At 40.0% G+C, this 13224-nt stretch overlaps 1 protein-coding gene across 1 annotated transcript in view; it reads right to left on the bottom strand.

Moving 5' to 3' along the window:
* TFCP2L1 (transcription factor CP2 like 1) overlaps positions 1–11983 on the bottom strand; it is a 48814-nt gene extending 36831 nt beyond the window's left edge. Inside the window, exons 1-2 of the mRNA XM_087712056.1 lie at positions 11707–11983; positions 1268–1419 (exon numbers count right to left, since the gene is read on the bottom strand). Coding sequence (XP_087568182.1) covers positions 1268–1419; positions 11707–11768 — 214 coding nt within the window. The 5' untranslated portion in view covers positions 11769–11983. The remainder of the gene's footprint in view (positions 1–1267; positions 1420–11706) is intronic.
* Between the last annotated feature and the right edge of the window lie 1241 nt (positions 11984–13224).

Genomic DNA, 13224 nt, shown 5'->3' with positions numbered 1-13224 from the left:
ACCACCAGTCAGCTGAATGACAGATGGATCCCGGCCTCCCATAGCCCCTTTAATTAGCGGGCTGGCCAACCAGAAATGGCTCTATTGCTTCCTCCTCTATGTCTGCTGCCTCTGCCAGGGAATACTGGAACCTTTGCCAGCATTCCACAACTATTGCCATTGCCACCGCCTATCACCGCCTATCACCGCCACCGCCATTCACCTCTGTGGCTGGATTGGCCTCCCGGAATACAGACACTCAGCTCTTCCAGGTGGCGGGGATCGGCAGCAATGGGTGGCGGTGGCAATAGGCAGTGGCGATCCCCACCATCTGGAACAGCTGATTGGCAGTATTCGGGAAGGCTGATCCAACTGCCAATAGGTGGCGGCGAGCAGTTGCAGCGGGCGGCAGCAAGTGGCAGTGATAGGTGGCCACAATAAGCAGTGGTGGCAAGAAGCAGCAGCAGCAACAGGCAGCGGTGATAGGTAATATTCACTCCATGAGACGCACAGACATTTCCACCCACTTTTTGGTAAGGGAAAGTACATCTTATAGTGCAAAAAATATGGTACTTCCTCCCCAAATCAATCACTATTGAAGCCTCAATATTCATTGATGTGTTGCATCTTTTATCTAAGAAGCCCAGAATCATACACAACATTCCCCAACTCATACAATATACACATTAAGCACAAATGTCTTCCAGATGTGTTGGCTGACAACTCTCATAATTCCTGGCCAAATGGTGGCTATGCTGTATGGGAATTCTAAAGATATAAATCTTAAACATCTAAAGGGAACTAGCTGCGAAAGACTGGTATACTGTATACTGGCCAGTATTTTGTATCAGAATCTCCATACTGCGTGGTGTACATTTTGCATTTTTCTATTGCATCTTTGAATCCTAGAGTTGGTAACCAGATAGTATTGTCTTAAGCAGAAAACAAAGCAAAATCTACAATGTCTCACCATCCAGTAAAGTTTTGTTTTTCTACCTTAATAGAAGAATTAAGGTTAAATGAGTACAACATTGCAACTGGCAATCACAACATTTTTCGTTAGTCAACTATGCCCCTAACATAGAAGCAGTGAAAATATAAACTTCCTAAATATGCATAATTCTACTCCACCGAGGCACATTTCAGGCACAATACCTTAAATGATCTTGATCTCCCAGAAATGCACAAGCAGCCTTCAGACCAAATTAGGGTCTGCTATGTTTAGTCTTCAAACCACCAAAGATCAATTCAAAGAATCAGAATCCATTCAATTTTGTTTTGGTCCTACCTTGGTTGAGATAAGTTAGAGTCTCTTCATGAAGCTTTATAGCAGGAGATGTCGCTGCACAGAGCACATATTGAAACGGAGGGAGTTTTGCATCATTCTCAGGGGAAAGTTGAGGCTCTTCTTGTTTAAAGAATGGCAGTGCAAGCACCTCACTGAAAATATAAAATAAAAATTTACTTAGCAATTGGTTGCCTTTTTTTACTGTACAACTACAATGGAGTTAAAGTCAGAATCGTCTGAACCCATGAGCATTTTTTCTGTGAACACATTCATTTAATATGTTAACCTGTCAAAAAAAAACTAATGATATCAATTTCAATCCATTTCAATACGGCCACATTTATATGATGAAAACTGGCACAATAAACCCAATGATACACAAAGAAAAGGATTTAGAAATATATGCTGTGATGGTACTGTTTTTCAGGTAATCTTATTTAATGCAGTATCATATATTCTGTCATATTCATAGATGCAGACTGAATTATTTTTTAAAGAGTCATGTTAGTCTCTAGGAGCAGGAGCAGCAGGGAGCTATGTAGCATATTAAAGTTTAAGAAGTTTGCTATTCCTCAGGCTTTTATGGACTCTAATCCATTTCATTGGATGTATGGAATCTAAGTGTTCAAAAAAATATGGGGAAAAACAGAAAGATAATGTATGTACACAGACTCTTACTATTGATGTGGAGAAAGGGTCGCAAAGTGTTTTTTTCAAAAGGCAACTGGACCTTGTTTTTCGCTTCTCATCCAAGAAGTTTCTTCAGCTTTTCTTCGGATGAAGAAGCTTCTTGGATAAAAAGCAAAACATCTTCAAGGAAAAACAAAGTCCAGTTGCCTTTTGAAAAAAGCACTTTGGGCACAACTATGACCTGGATGACTGAAAATCTCTGCAGATAAAAGGTAACAATACAAAAGGAAATATGAAATACATAATTGCTTTTTTTGCCATCAATAAAACACCATTGAAATATTCTACAAGGAAGAAGAGAATTAAAGGATTCAAACCAGACTTCACTTTAAAGTTATCTTTATGATAAAGATATAGGGACACGATGGCTCACGCTGAGCTTGTCGATCAGAAAGGTTGGCAATTCGGCGGTTCGAATCCCTAGCACCATGTAACAGAGTGAGCTCTCGTTACTTGTCCCAGCTTCTGCCAACCTAGCAGTTCAAAAGCACGTAAAAAATGCAAGAAGAAAAATAAGGACCACTTTAGTAGGAAGGTAACAGCGTTCCTTGCACCTTCGGCGTTTAGTCATGCCAGCCATATGACCACGGAGATGTCTTTGGACAGTGCTGGCTCTTCGGCTTTGAAACAGAGATGAGCACCGCACCCTAGAGTCGGGAACGACTAGAACATATGTGCGAGGGGAACCTTTACCTTTACCTTATGATAAAGATACACAGCTCATGTTAGAAAATAGTTTAATAATAATAATAATAATAATAATAATAATAATAATAATAATAATAATAATAATATAATATAATATAATAATATAATAATAATATTAAAACAGCAACAAACTGGTGGGAACATCAGCCTGAAAACGTCACAGAAAATCAGATGGTCAAGATCTTGTGGGATTTCCGTATACAAACCGACAAAATACTGGCGCATAATACACCAGACATCACACTGGTTGAGAAAAATAAGGTCACAATCATAGACATCGCAATACCAGGTGATAGCAGGGTCGCCGAGAAGGAACATGAAAAAATCGCAAGATACCAGGACTTAAAAATCGAAATTCAACGACTATGGCACAAACCAGCAGTGGTAATTCCAGTGGTAATTGGCACACTGGGTGCTATTCCAAAAGCACTGGAATTACATTTAAAACAGTTAAAAATTGACAAAATCACCATCAGTCAAATGCAAAAAGCTGCACTGCTTGGATCTGCACGTATATTACGAAAATACGTTACGACATCCTAGGCCCCTGGGTGGGGCCCGACTAGTAACCAATGCCAAATCCGGCGAAACAACTGGCCCCTGTGATACAATTGTACAATAATAATAATAATAATGGACTTGGTAAATAGGAGACAGATTTCCCCAAATATACTTCAATCTATGCAATTGTTCTTGATAAGACAAGACACTCCAATATACTCCAATAATTCAGCACTGCAACCTCTTCATACCTAATCTCTCCCACCAAGAACAAGAAAACATCTTCTCTCAGTCTATCCTCCCAGAAACTACCATTCCTAGAAACTATTCCCAGTCTCAAAAGTGATTCAGACACACAAACAAACAAACACACGTTATAAAAACAAACAAACTAGGTACAAAGTCATGTGTGCATGTTTAATAGATCCAGGGATAAATCACTGGATCAGGTTAATGGTACCTGATAATATCTATATGCATAACCTATAGCTTGGTAACTGCAGAAGAAATCTATTAACTGTTCACTCTCTGGTGTACTCCAGAAAAGTTAGAACTAAAGTCTTGTTCAACTTCTGGTGACTTCCCTGACTATCCATGTATGTTTTTTCAATAGTAGTAAGGAAATAGTTGCCATTGCTTTCTTCCAAGGAGTTTTTTCACTCTATGTTTAACTGCAGGTATTTCCCAGTGTCTGCCATCCAAATATGAATCATATTTGCCCAGACTTAAGCTTTTCTGAGATAAAGTAAGGTATACCAGGTGTGCCTCCAGGTGATGTAAATTGGGATTATATCTCCAAATTTCCAGTCATGTGGCTTTTAAAGACCACTCTTCTTGATCATAGATAAGTTTATGTTTAGTATTTTCAACACAAGTTGGGCCACATTCTAAAACTGTTTAACTAGTCATAAGATTAGGAACATATATGCCAAAAGTTAAATAGACCGAGTGTATATAATGGAAATTCCAGTTGGAAACCATGAGGTTTCAGGAAACTAATATTTTATAGTATTAAAATGAATTATGCTGCTTCTGTAGATTGTTGCAGTCTATAAAATGAATGAACAAAGCATAAATTGTGCCTTTTTCTAAGCAGAAGCCATTAAAATACTTACTTATTTTCTAATGAATCAAATTCATTTAACTTAATGGGCTTAATTTTTGCTTTTGATTCTAAATATTCAATATTAGGTCAACTGTCTTCCATAAATATTTGTGTGCATGTGAAAAAACCCTACATTTTCTAGATGCCACTACATCTACAATTATCAATAAACATCAACTGAAAATTAGGACAGGAAGGTGTTTCTCTTGTGCCTATACAGATTAATAATTCTCTCTTTCACCAGCAGGAAGATTATCTGAAAATTAGTTGAATCCATCACATGTTTGATAATAAACATGATAAAAGTTCTTAACTGAAAGAGAACGTGATTTCATTTTATGGAGAACTAAAGCTAAAAAGTATGTGAGCTGCAAAGTTAAACATGAAAATTTAGATAGCTTTGCTGGTAACTGACACTATCTTGACAATATTATTTATTTTATAGTTTGCTGAAATAATTGTTTTAAATCAGCAAAATAATACATTTTAAATCCAATATAGAATTTAGGTTAGCAAGAATCTAAAATATATTGTGTTCTTTTCTTTTTCAGGTCTACTATGTAAAGTCTTTACACTGTCTCAAAGTAGAGAGCTACCATAACGATAACTGGTGCCATAATGATAAATGTACCATAACGTATAAAAGGACTTAATAAACTTGTAAAAAGAGTGGATGTTATGACCACACAACCTCCTTCTTTTGCTAAAGCAAAAAACCAGAGTGAAGTAGTGGCTGAATGAGTATCCACCAATCTGGTGCCATTGCAGTATCCCCATGGTCATCATCTGATCAAAATTCAGATTTGACAACTGGCTTGTATTTATGTCCCAGGGTCATGTGACTCCCATTTGTAGCCTTCCCAGCTGGTTTCTGACATGCAAAGTCAAAGGGGAAAGCCAGATTCACTTAATAACTGAATGATTCACTTAATGACTATGGCAAAAGAGGTCATAAAATGGGGCACAACTCACTTAACAACTGTGTTGCTTAACCTTAATTGGGCTCAATTATGGTCATAAGCCGAGGACTACCTGTACTACATTGTTACAAGAAAATCTGCACCCACTTCAGAACAGATTAAAGAATGAAGCAGATTGGAGACATGCTTAAGTTAGAAAAATGCCATATTTTGGCATTCCAAGTTGCCCAAAACCATGTACTCTCCTCTGAAAACATAAACAAGGGTTAATTTTTGAACTCTCAAAAAAATTTAAGGAAAGTAATAGAGGATATTTCCCTATTATCTGCTGGCATGTGCACTGCCTTTAATAGGTTCCACACTGAAACACCCATTGTTATATACCTCAAAGCTAAATTGAGATAGCTGTTCCAGGGCTAGAAAATTTTCCAAGTGGTGTGACCACTCTCTTCCCCCTCCCCCAGCCATTTTATATAGCATTTTTGCATTTCTTTTATGAAAAAATCCTTTACATATATTTGTTGTTGTTTTTTGAAAGATTTAGATTTATAGGCTTGACTCATCCCAAGGGCTGGGCTGGTAGCAGAATTGCAAAAGGTGAAATCACAGGGTTCCCCCTCCCAGAAGACTTGCTTGCAAAACCAGATGAAAAAAGAAGACGAGAAAAGATAAAAGAATACAAGACCTACCCTTTGCCAGAATCATCCCACACTCAAATTCTTACACTTCAGTTCTGCCCATGAGCCCAAATCTAGATGTGGGTCTCCACACACTCACGTTATCTCCCTCATTCCCATGCCTCCATCTATTTTATCTGATTCTCATGAGAATATGCTAGTTCAATTCCAGTGGGAAAATGCTAATTTTAAAACTTCCAGTTAAGTTAAGGAAGTATATGAACAATGGGATAATAAATCTCCCCCATTTAAATTGTATGTTCAGTTTCACATTCAAGAATCTATATAAAATCATGCTGTTTTCTTGATCAGAAAAGGAATATCCAAGAAAGGAAAATTATAATTATATTGCTAGCAATATTATTTAGGTAGTAGAAATATAAGAAAGAAAGGTCATAATGCTGCATTTAATTTTAGTCTGCTACTGATTTGAAAAAAAGGCTAGAAAGCATTAGCCTTAGACTAGAAAATCTGGGCTGTAGAACATTTCTTTCAAAAATCAAAATTGGTAACCAAATGAAGAATGCTTATTCTTCAGGTTCACTGCTTCCATAACTAGCACACAAGGTAATCCTTGAATTACGACCACAATTGAACCCACAATTTCTGTTGCTAATTGAGACATTTTAAAATGAATTTTACTCCCTTTTATGACTTTTCTTAAAACAGGTTAACAAAGGTTGTTAAGTGAATCACTGTATTGTTAAGTTATTAACAATTATTAAGTGAATCTGGCTTCCCCATTGACTTTGTTTGTCAGAAAGTTGTAAAAGGGTCATCCTCTCCCATTTATTCTGGTTTCTTTTTAGAGTCAGCATTGGAAAAACTTAGGAATTTTTTCTCCCTACTTTCCTTCTCTCCTCCTAATGTTAACAGGATTAAGAATATAATTCTGTGTACACTTAAAAGTACAATCAGAAATAAGCACGTAGGGTTGGGTTCACACATTCTGGAAAGCCATTAGGTAGCCTGGTTTGATTCAGTGCTGTGTAAACTCTGTCACTGTGGCTTATGCAAGCAACAAAGCAGGGTTGTGAAGTTACCTAAAGACACTTATTCTGTACTAGGATTTTCTGTAACCCAAGGAAGCTTCAGATTCCTATGAATTTAAACTCAAATTAAACAAAACTATATTGTCTTTTTCAAGAAACTCTATCTTGGTCAGAAATAATTCAGATAAACATCATTAAAAAGAGCGACTCAGCATTAGCCTCAAAGGATTCCGTCTTTCACACAAAGAGATTTGAAAACATTGTAAGCAGTACCTGGGAAATCACATGTGGATGGAACTTGACTCTACAATGAACATCAGCTTCCACCAAGCCTGCTATGAATTCACCTTGGTGGCAAGACAATTGTTTTACACAACTTGCTCATCAGTGGTGGGTTTCAATTTATTTTACTGTTTTGCTCATGTGCATGCACATGCTCACATGATGCTTCTGCACATGTGGAGGAGTTTCCGGGTAGGTGGGCGGAGCCTCCTGCTGCTACCACTATCAGTTCGCCCGATCCGGGGCGAACCGGCAGAAACCCACCTCTATTGCTCATCCATGGTTAAATGAATGAATTTACTTCAATTTCTGGATTTGCACAATATACTATATCATAAACATAAACATCAAGTGGCCTGGCTCCATGCAACATGCTGGCTAAACATGATTAGCCCGAGTGTCCTGTACCATAATGTTATTATATTAACTGAAACATAAGATTGAAACAATGATAATTTCTACTCCAGTCCAGCAGAGGTGTCTCAGATTATTCCTGTGCCTTTCAGAATTGCCCAGAACAGAAAAATGTACTGTGTTTAACAAAGATCAGCAGTGATGAGAGAAGCTAAAGACAGCTGTGTCCTCCCAATACATGAAAGTAACAACTTCAGCAGGGCAGGCCCAGCAAGCTGACAACGATCATAGCAGGGTTCCTTATCTTCCAATTATATGGCTTCAGCAAATTCAGAAGAACTTGTGTTTGCCTCTGGGAAGTTAAGCTTCCCAAAGTGACATTATCCACATTTGTGCTTCAATTATTTACTTACCCCTTTCAGATCTATTGAAAAGTAAGTAAGTAAGTAAGGATGACAACTCCCAGAGTTTTTAACCAGCAGGATGTGCTGCTGGCTGGGGAAATCTGTAAATTGACTGGAAAGATGAGTGGGGGAAAGGTGTACTAGTTGATAAGGATTAAGAAGCCTGGCTCCTAATTTAAGCAAATTATCACATGCTTTAACTAGATTAGAGCTGGCAAAATGTTATGCAACAGGTCTCAGGCTTCATTTAAGAGCAGCATACATGATAATCTCTGTAAAGTTCACTTCAAGTCATATTCAGATTGTGGTAACATCATAAAAACATGAGGTTTTCTTGGTGCATCACTACATTTTTCTGGGATGTTTTGTTTTCTAATTAGCATACCTATTGGTATTCCTTGTAAGTTTTTTATCTAAATAGTAAGCTAAGCTCCAAGTTTAGAAAAGATTGGGTAGGTGCTGCCAACTTTTGAGACACACTCTAATCCTTAGATAATGACATTAAAACTTCTAAGCAAGACTTTAGTGGATGGCTTCTCAGGCACAATGACTAAATTAACACAGAAACAAAGGCAAGCCAAACAAATAATATGATTCGTGAATCTAATTTTACTCAACCAATTCTGCGTTCCTTACTCTCAGTCCTATCTAATCTGATGAAGACTTCTGTGAAGTCTAAAAAATTATTTACTTATTATGGCATTGTAATTAGCTTTAAAAAGATGTTGCCAAACAATGTATTTTTAAGCAGCATGAGCAATTATACATTTTTTAAAATGATTCCCTAACTACATACATAAAATCATATTAAAACAAAGGAGTTCTTCACTTATGGCTTGCTGCTTAGGGGGCTCAAATGAAGACCTTCCATTTGTTATTTCATTGTTCACTGTCCTTTTTGCTTAAAGATACTTAAGCAGAACATGACTAACATAGAAATAAAGCAGGAAAAAACTGGATTCATCAAGTCCAGTACATAAAATGAATTAAAGGAACTACTCATCATGCATAGAGGCGTGGGGGTAGAAGGGGCAGGGTTGAGGCCACAGATTTAAAGAACCATTAGACAGTCTTTTAAATCAACAAGTTCTTGGAACTTCTGAAAGAACACTTTGTGTCTTCCAAATGTGTTCATTAAATGGATTTACTTCAGGCAACCTCATTTGAACATCTTTATTCAATATAACCAACAGGTTATTTTCTTTTTAAAACCATCTACATCTAATTAAGAAGGACTAGAATGTGAATTATGTTTCTTTTTTTTCTGCAACAAACTAAGCATCTTTTATTATATGAAAGTTTTGTTGATCACAATCTGTTTAACAAAGTGTTTTCACATACCTGATAGAGTGGATCATATCCCCAAAACTTTTATGCTATAATAAATTGAACAATTTTTAGTCTTTAAAATTGGTTATTTTTCTTTGCTTTGAAATGTCATAAGACCTTTTGTTTCTTAAACAGCAGTGTGTCTATAGATACTCCAGTGAGATGGTTGAAGCAAGGATGACTTGCAGGGACAGAATGATTTAATGAATAGTTTTGTGGAATGTTGATTCAGTTACATTTACTTCCCCCCCCTTATCTCCTGCTTTCCTTTTCTTTTACTTCTTGTGGGGTTCCCCCCCCCCATGCTTTGCATTAGAACTGCATATTATGACACAGATTTGCATAAGGAACTGCAGCAAAAACAAAGGTTTTGAACCTTAGAAATGAAGACAAGAGACATACTATATAACCACTAACTCTTGCCTTATTTTCAAACGTTTCTGCTTCTATCCCCCACTTTTTGGTATTACATTTTTCTTTTTTGCTACTACAGCTTTCAAATTGAAAGTTCCTTTGGGTTCATTGATTATTGGATTCTAATAAACATATGATGGACTAAAATCCATACATTTGTATGTAAATATATAAAGTTGCAGAGATCTATACGGAGAGCTAGTTTGACGTATTGCTTAGGGCATCCAACTAGAAAAAGGGAGATGGCAAATTTTAGTCCTACCTTAGGCAGGACATCACCTGGGTGATCTTGGGTCAATCACTATCTCAGTCCTATAAAGAAGGCAATGGCAAATCACTTCCAAAAATCATTGCCAGGAAAACTGAAGGGACTTGTCCAGGTAATTGTCAAGAGTCAAACACTGACTATAAGCCAAGGCATATACACACGAAAAAGAGACTTACAGTATAGGTTACTGAAAAGATATGACTGCCAAATTAGAATAGCATTTAGTGAAAGTATTTATTCCTTAGTAAATGTATTAATCTTTTCACAAGATAGTATATTACAAATTTCAACATTGACTGCCATACTGACCTTCCCACAACAGGCAGTGAGGGGGAAAAGTATGAGATAGGCAACTGCTGACAATTTTAAAAACCATAATTGACAGACACAAATGGGGGAATCACACAATACCAGATTGCTGGTTATTTAGTCCAAACTATATGGTGCACCACCTTCCCATTTTCAGATCCCACCATAAATCAGTTTCCCTAAATCACACATTTTTCATTAATCTTAGTCTGATCTGAAATAGTTAACCCACACCCTGATAGGAAATAGGAGCTGTAATCCACAGAGGTTTTCTGTAATGTTCACTTCTTTAAATATTTTTCAGATATCCACTATGGGGGATGGTCATTAGGTACCCTATAATAATATTCCACTACAGAGAGAAAAGGCAGCAGTTCGCAGAGTGTGAAACAGCCTAGATACATCCCCGTAATGCAAACAAGCTCCCAGGATGGAATCAAGGGCTTCAGACATTCTAACATTCAGGAAGTCATCCCCACATAAAGACGCTCAAGCAGCGCCCTTGTATAACTTGGATGTCCTAAGGGTGCTTTTTCAAGAGGCAACTGGGCTTCCCGCTTTTTCTTTGAAGACGTTTGGCTGCTCATCCAAGGAGCTTTCTCAGCTCTTCTTCAGAAAAAGCACCTTTGGGACAACCACGACCTGGATGAGAATCTCCATAGACGTATAACTTGGATCTTACACTCATATTGATCTGGGGGGAAAGGGCGAGGTCCTTGTTAGCAAACCTATCTATTCACTTCGGTTGTATTTTCCCCCTTTCGGTTCTTTTGTTGTTTCTTCCACCTTTCACCGTATGATGTCAAATCTTTTCGAAAGGAGAGGAGTTTACGCCGAGTAGCCAATGCCCCGAAAAGCGCCCTCCTGCACCGAGAGTGCGATATATACATACAGTACAAAACCACCCGAACTCCGGACGCAGGTTGGTTCTTCCTATAAAGCTCTCTCACCAAACGCCTCTCACCAAAAGCTCAGGATCCCTCCTGAAGAGGACACGTTGGATAACACCGGCTGGTTTGCGCTTGTTAATGATGCCCTCGGGTTACCCCCGCGCCCCGCGCTTCAGAAACCTTCTCCGATTCGCCCCCCCCCCCCATTCAGACTGAAGCGACCCCGACCCCCAAACAATGCAACGCAGCCTAGCAAAAGAAGCGGGCGGTGGTTTTTCCTCAGCGGCCACTTAGGATTCTCCTGACTAGTTGACCCGCCACGCGCGGTTTTCTTTCCTTTCCTTTCCTTTTCCATTCCATTCCTTCCTCCTTTTCCTTTTCCCTTTCCTTTCTTTTCCGCCTTTCTTTTCTCTTTCCTCCTTTCCTTTTCCTTTCCTTTCCTCCTTTTCCTTTCCTTTCCTCCTTTCCTTTTCCTTTTCTTTCCTTGCCTTTTCTTTTCCTCTTCTTCTCCTACCCCCCTCCATCCCCTTGGCTCGTGGGCATCCCGCGCCCTTTTCTCCGACCCTCCCGCGGCTGCTCCCCTTCGCCTGACTCACCGCAAGTAGCTGCCCGTCGAGTGCTGGTTGTAATGCTCCGGCTGCGAGTGCCAAAAGAGCATCTTTGCCCTCCGCTCGCCGGCCAAGCCGACCCCCGAGTCAAATCCTTTCGGCTGGGTCGAGCTGCCCCCACGAGGCGTTCAGGTCACTCAAGTTGGGAGCGGCGAGGCAGAAGCGACGGCAGCAGAGCCTTCGAACAGTCGGAGCCGCGCTCAGCTGCGCTTTTATTGGTCAAGCCGCGTGAGCCGCTGGGCGGCCGCTCCCCAGCGCTGAGGTCAGCCGCGAGTGCCTTCGGCTTTCCCGGTTTTTTTCCCCCCCTTCCCCTTCCTCGCCTCCGCCCTGCCGTGACTAGGCGCCGGTTCCTTGGCTTGTGGTCGCCCGCGGCATAAGGTGGAAGAACTGAGGAGGAGTCACCGAAGCAGAAGGGAGAGGGCTGGCGAGGGAGGCGCAGCAACAGAGCGGGAGGCGGGCGCCTCTTCCCCGGAATACCAACCCCTCGTTGCGCCCCGTCCCGTCCCCTCCATTTGAGGGGTTTGACATTCGGTCGCCTGTTTGGGAGAGCGCTTCGTCTCCCTTAGGGGGCATTTTGCAGCCGCCCCCGTAGTTCAGCCGAGGGAGAGGGCCTTCTTCTTCGTGGGTTCTGGATGGGGTGGTGGGGATTAACTGTGGCCCCTGCGGGAGTGAGGAATACCTCCCTCAAATGTTTGAGTCAGAATACCCTGCCCTGGGGGGGGGGGAAACGCGCTCTGGGGGTTTGAATTACTCCGGGGAAAGGACCTTTTTTTGAGTCAGGTGGGGTTTAAATTTTATGTTCTGTGAATTGGGATTTGAGGGGAACTGAAGTGGGTTTGTTGAAAAAAATAGGGAGCTGTGCCTCGGTTTACCCAGTTGACTGGATTGAAGGAGCTACATATACTGCACACACAACAACAACAATGGCCTGAGCAAATACTGGTAGGCCTCGATTTAGAGCACTTCATTTAGTGACCGTCCAAAGTTATGTCACTGGAAAAAAGTGACTTCTGACCGTTTGTCACACTTAATGACCGTTGAGGCATCTCCATGTGGTCCCGTGATCAAAATTCAGGTGCTTGGCAACAGACTCATATTTATGACGGTTGCATTGTCCCCAGAGTCATGGGAATACACCTTTGGCAAACTTCTGACAAGCAAAATCAATAGGGGAGCTAGATTCACTTAACAGCAGTGCTACTAACTTAACAATGGCAGTGATTCCCTTAACAACGGTAGCAAGAAAGGTCCTTAAATGGGGCAAACTTCAGTTAACAAATGTCTCACTTAGCAACCTAAATGTTGAGCTCAATTGGGGTCATAGGTCAAGGTCTACCTCTACAGCTTAAAAATGATCAAAGGGGCTGCTTTCTTTGCACATTGCATGGTTATGCAGGGCACTGAAAACTGATTTCTGGAGTTGGGTTTTTGTGGTTAATTTTTAAGAGCTGCAGGTCCTCAGGTCTCCCAAATAGGAATCCAAAGATAAGATAACCCAGTTCCATG

Source organism: Thamnophis sirtalis, unplaced genomic scaffold (genome assembly GCF_051295495.1).
Source record: "Thamnophis sirtalis isolate CommonGarterSnake01/CBP01778 unplaced genomic scaffold, rThaSir2_p1.2 scaffold_1, whole genome shotgun sequence".
Classification (NCBI taxonomy): domain Eukaryota; kingdom Metazoa; phylum Chordata; class Lepidosauria; order Squamata; family Natricidae; genus Thamnophis; species Thamnophis sirtalis.
The sequence above is the reverse complement of the archived record's forward strand: the minus strand, read 5'-3'. Positions and strand labels throughout refer to the sequence as shown.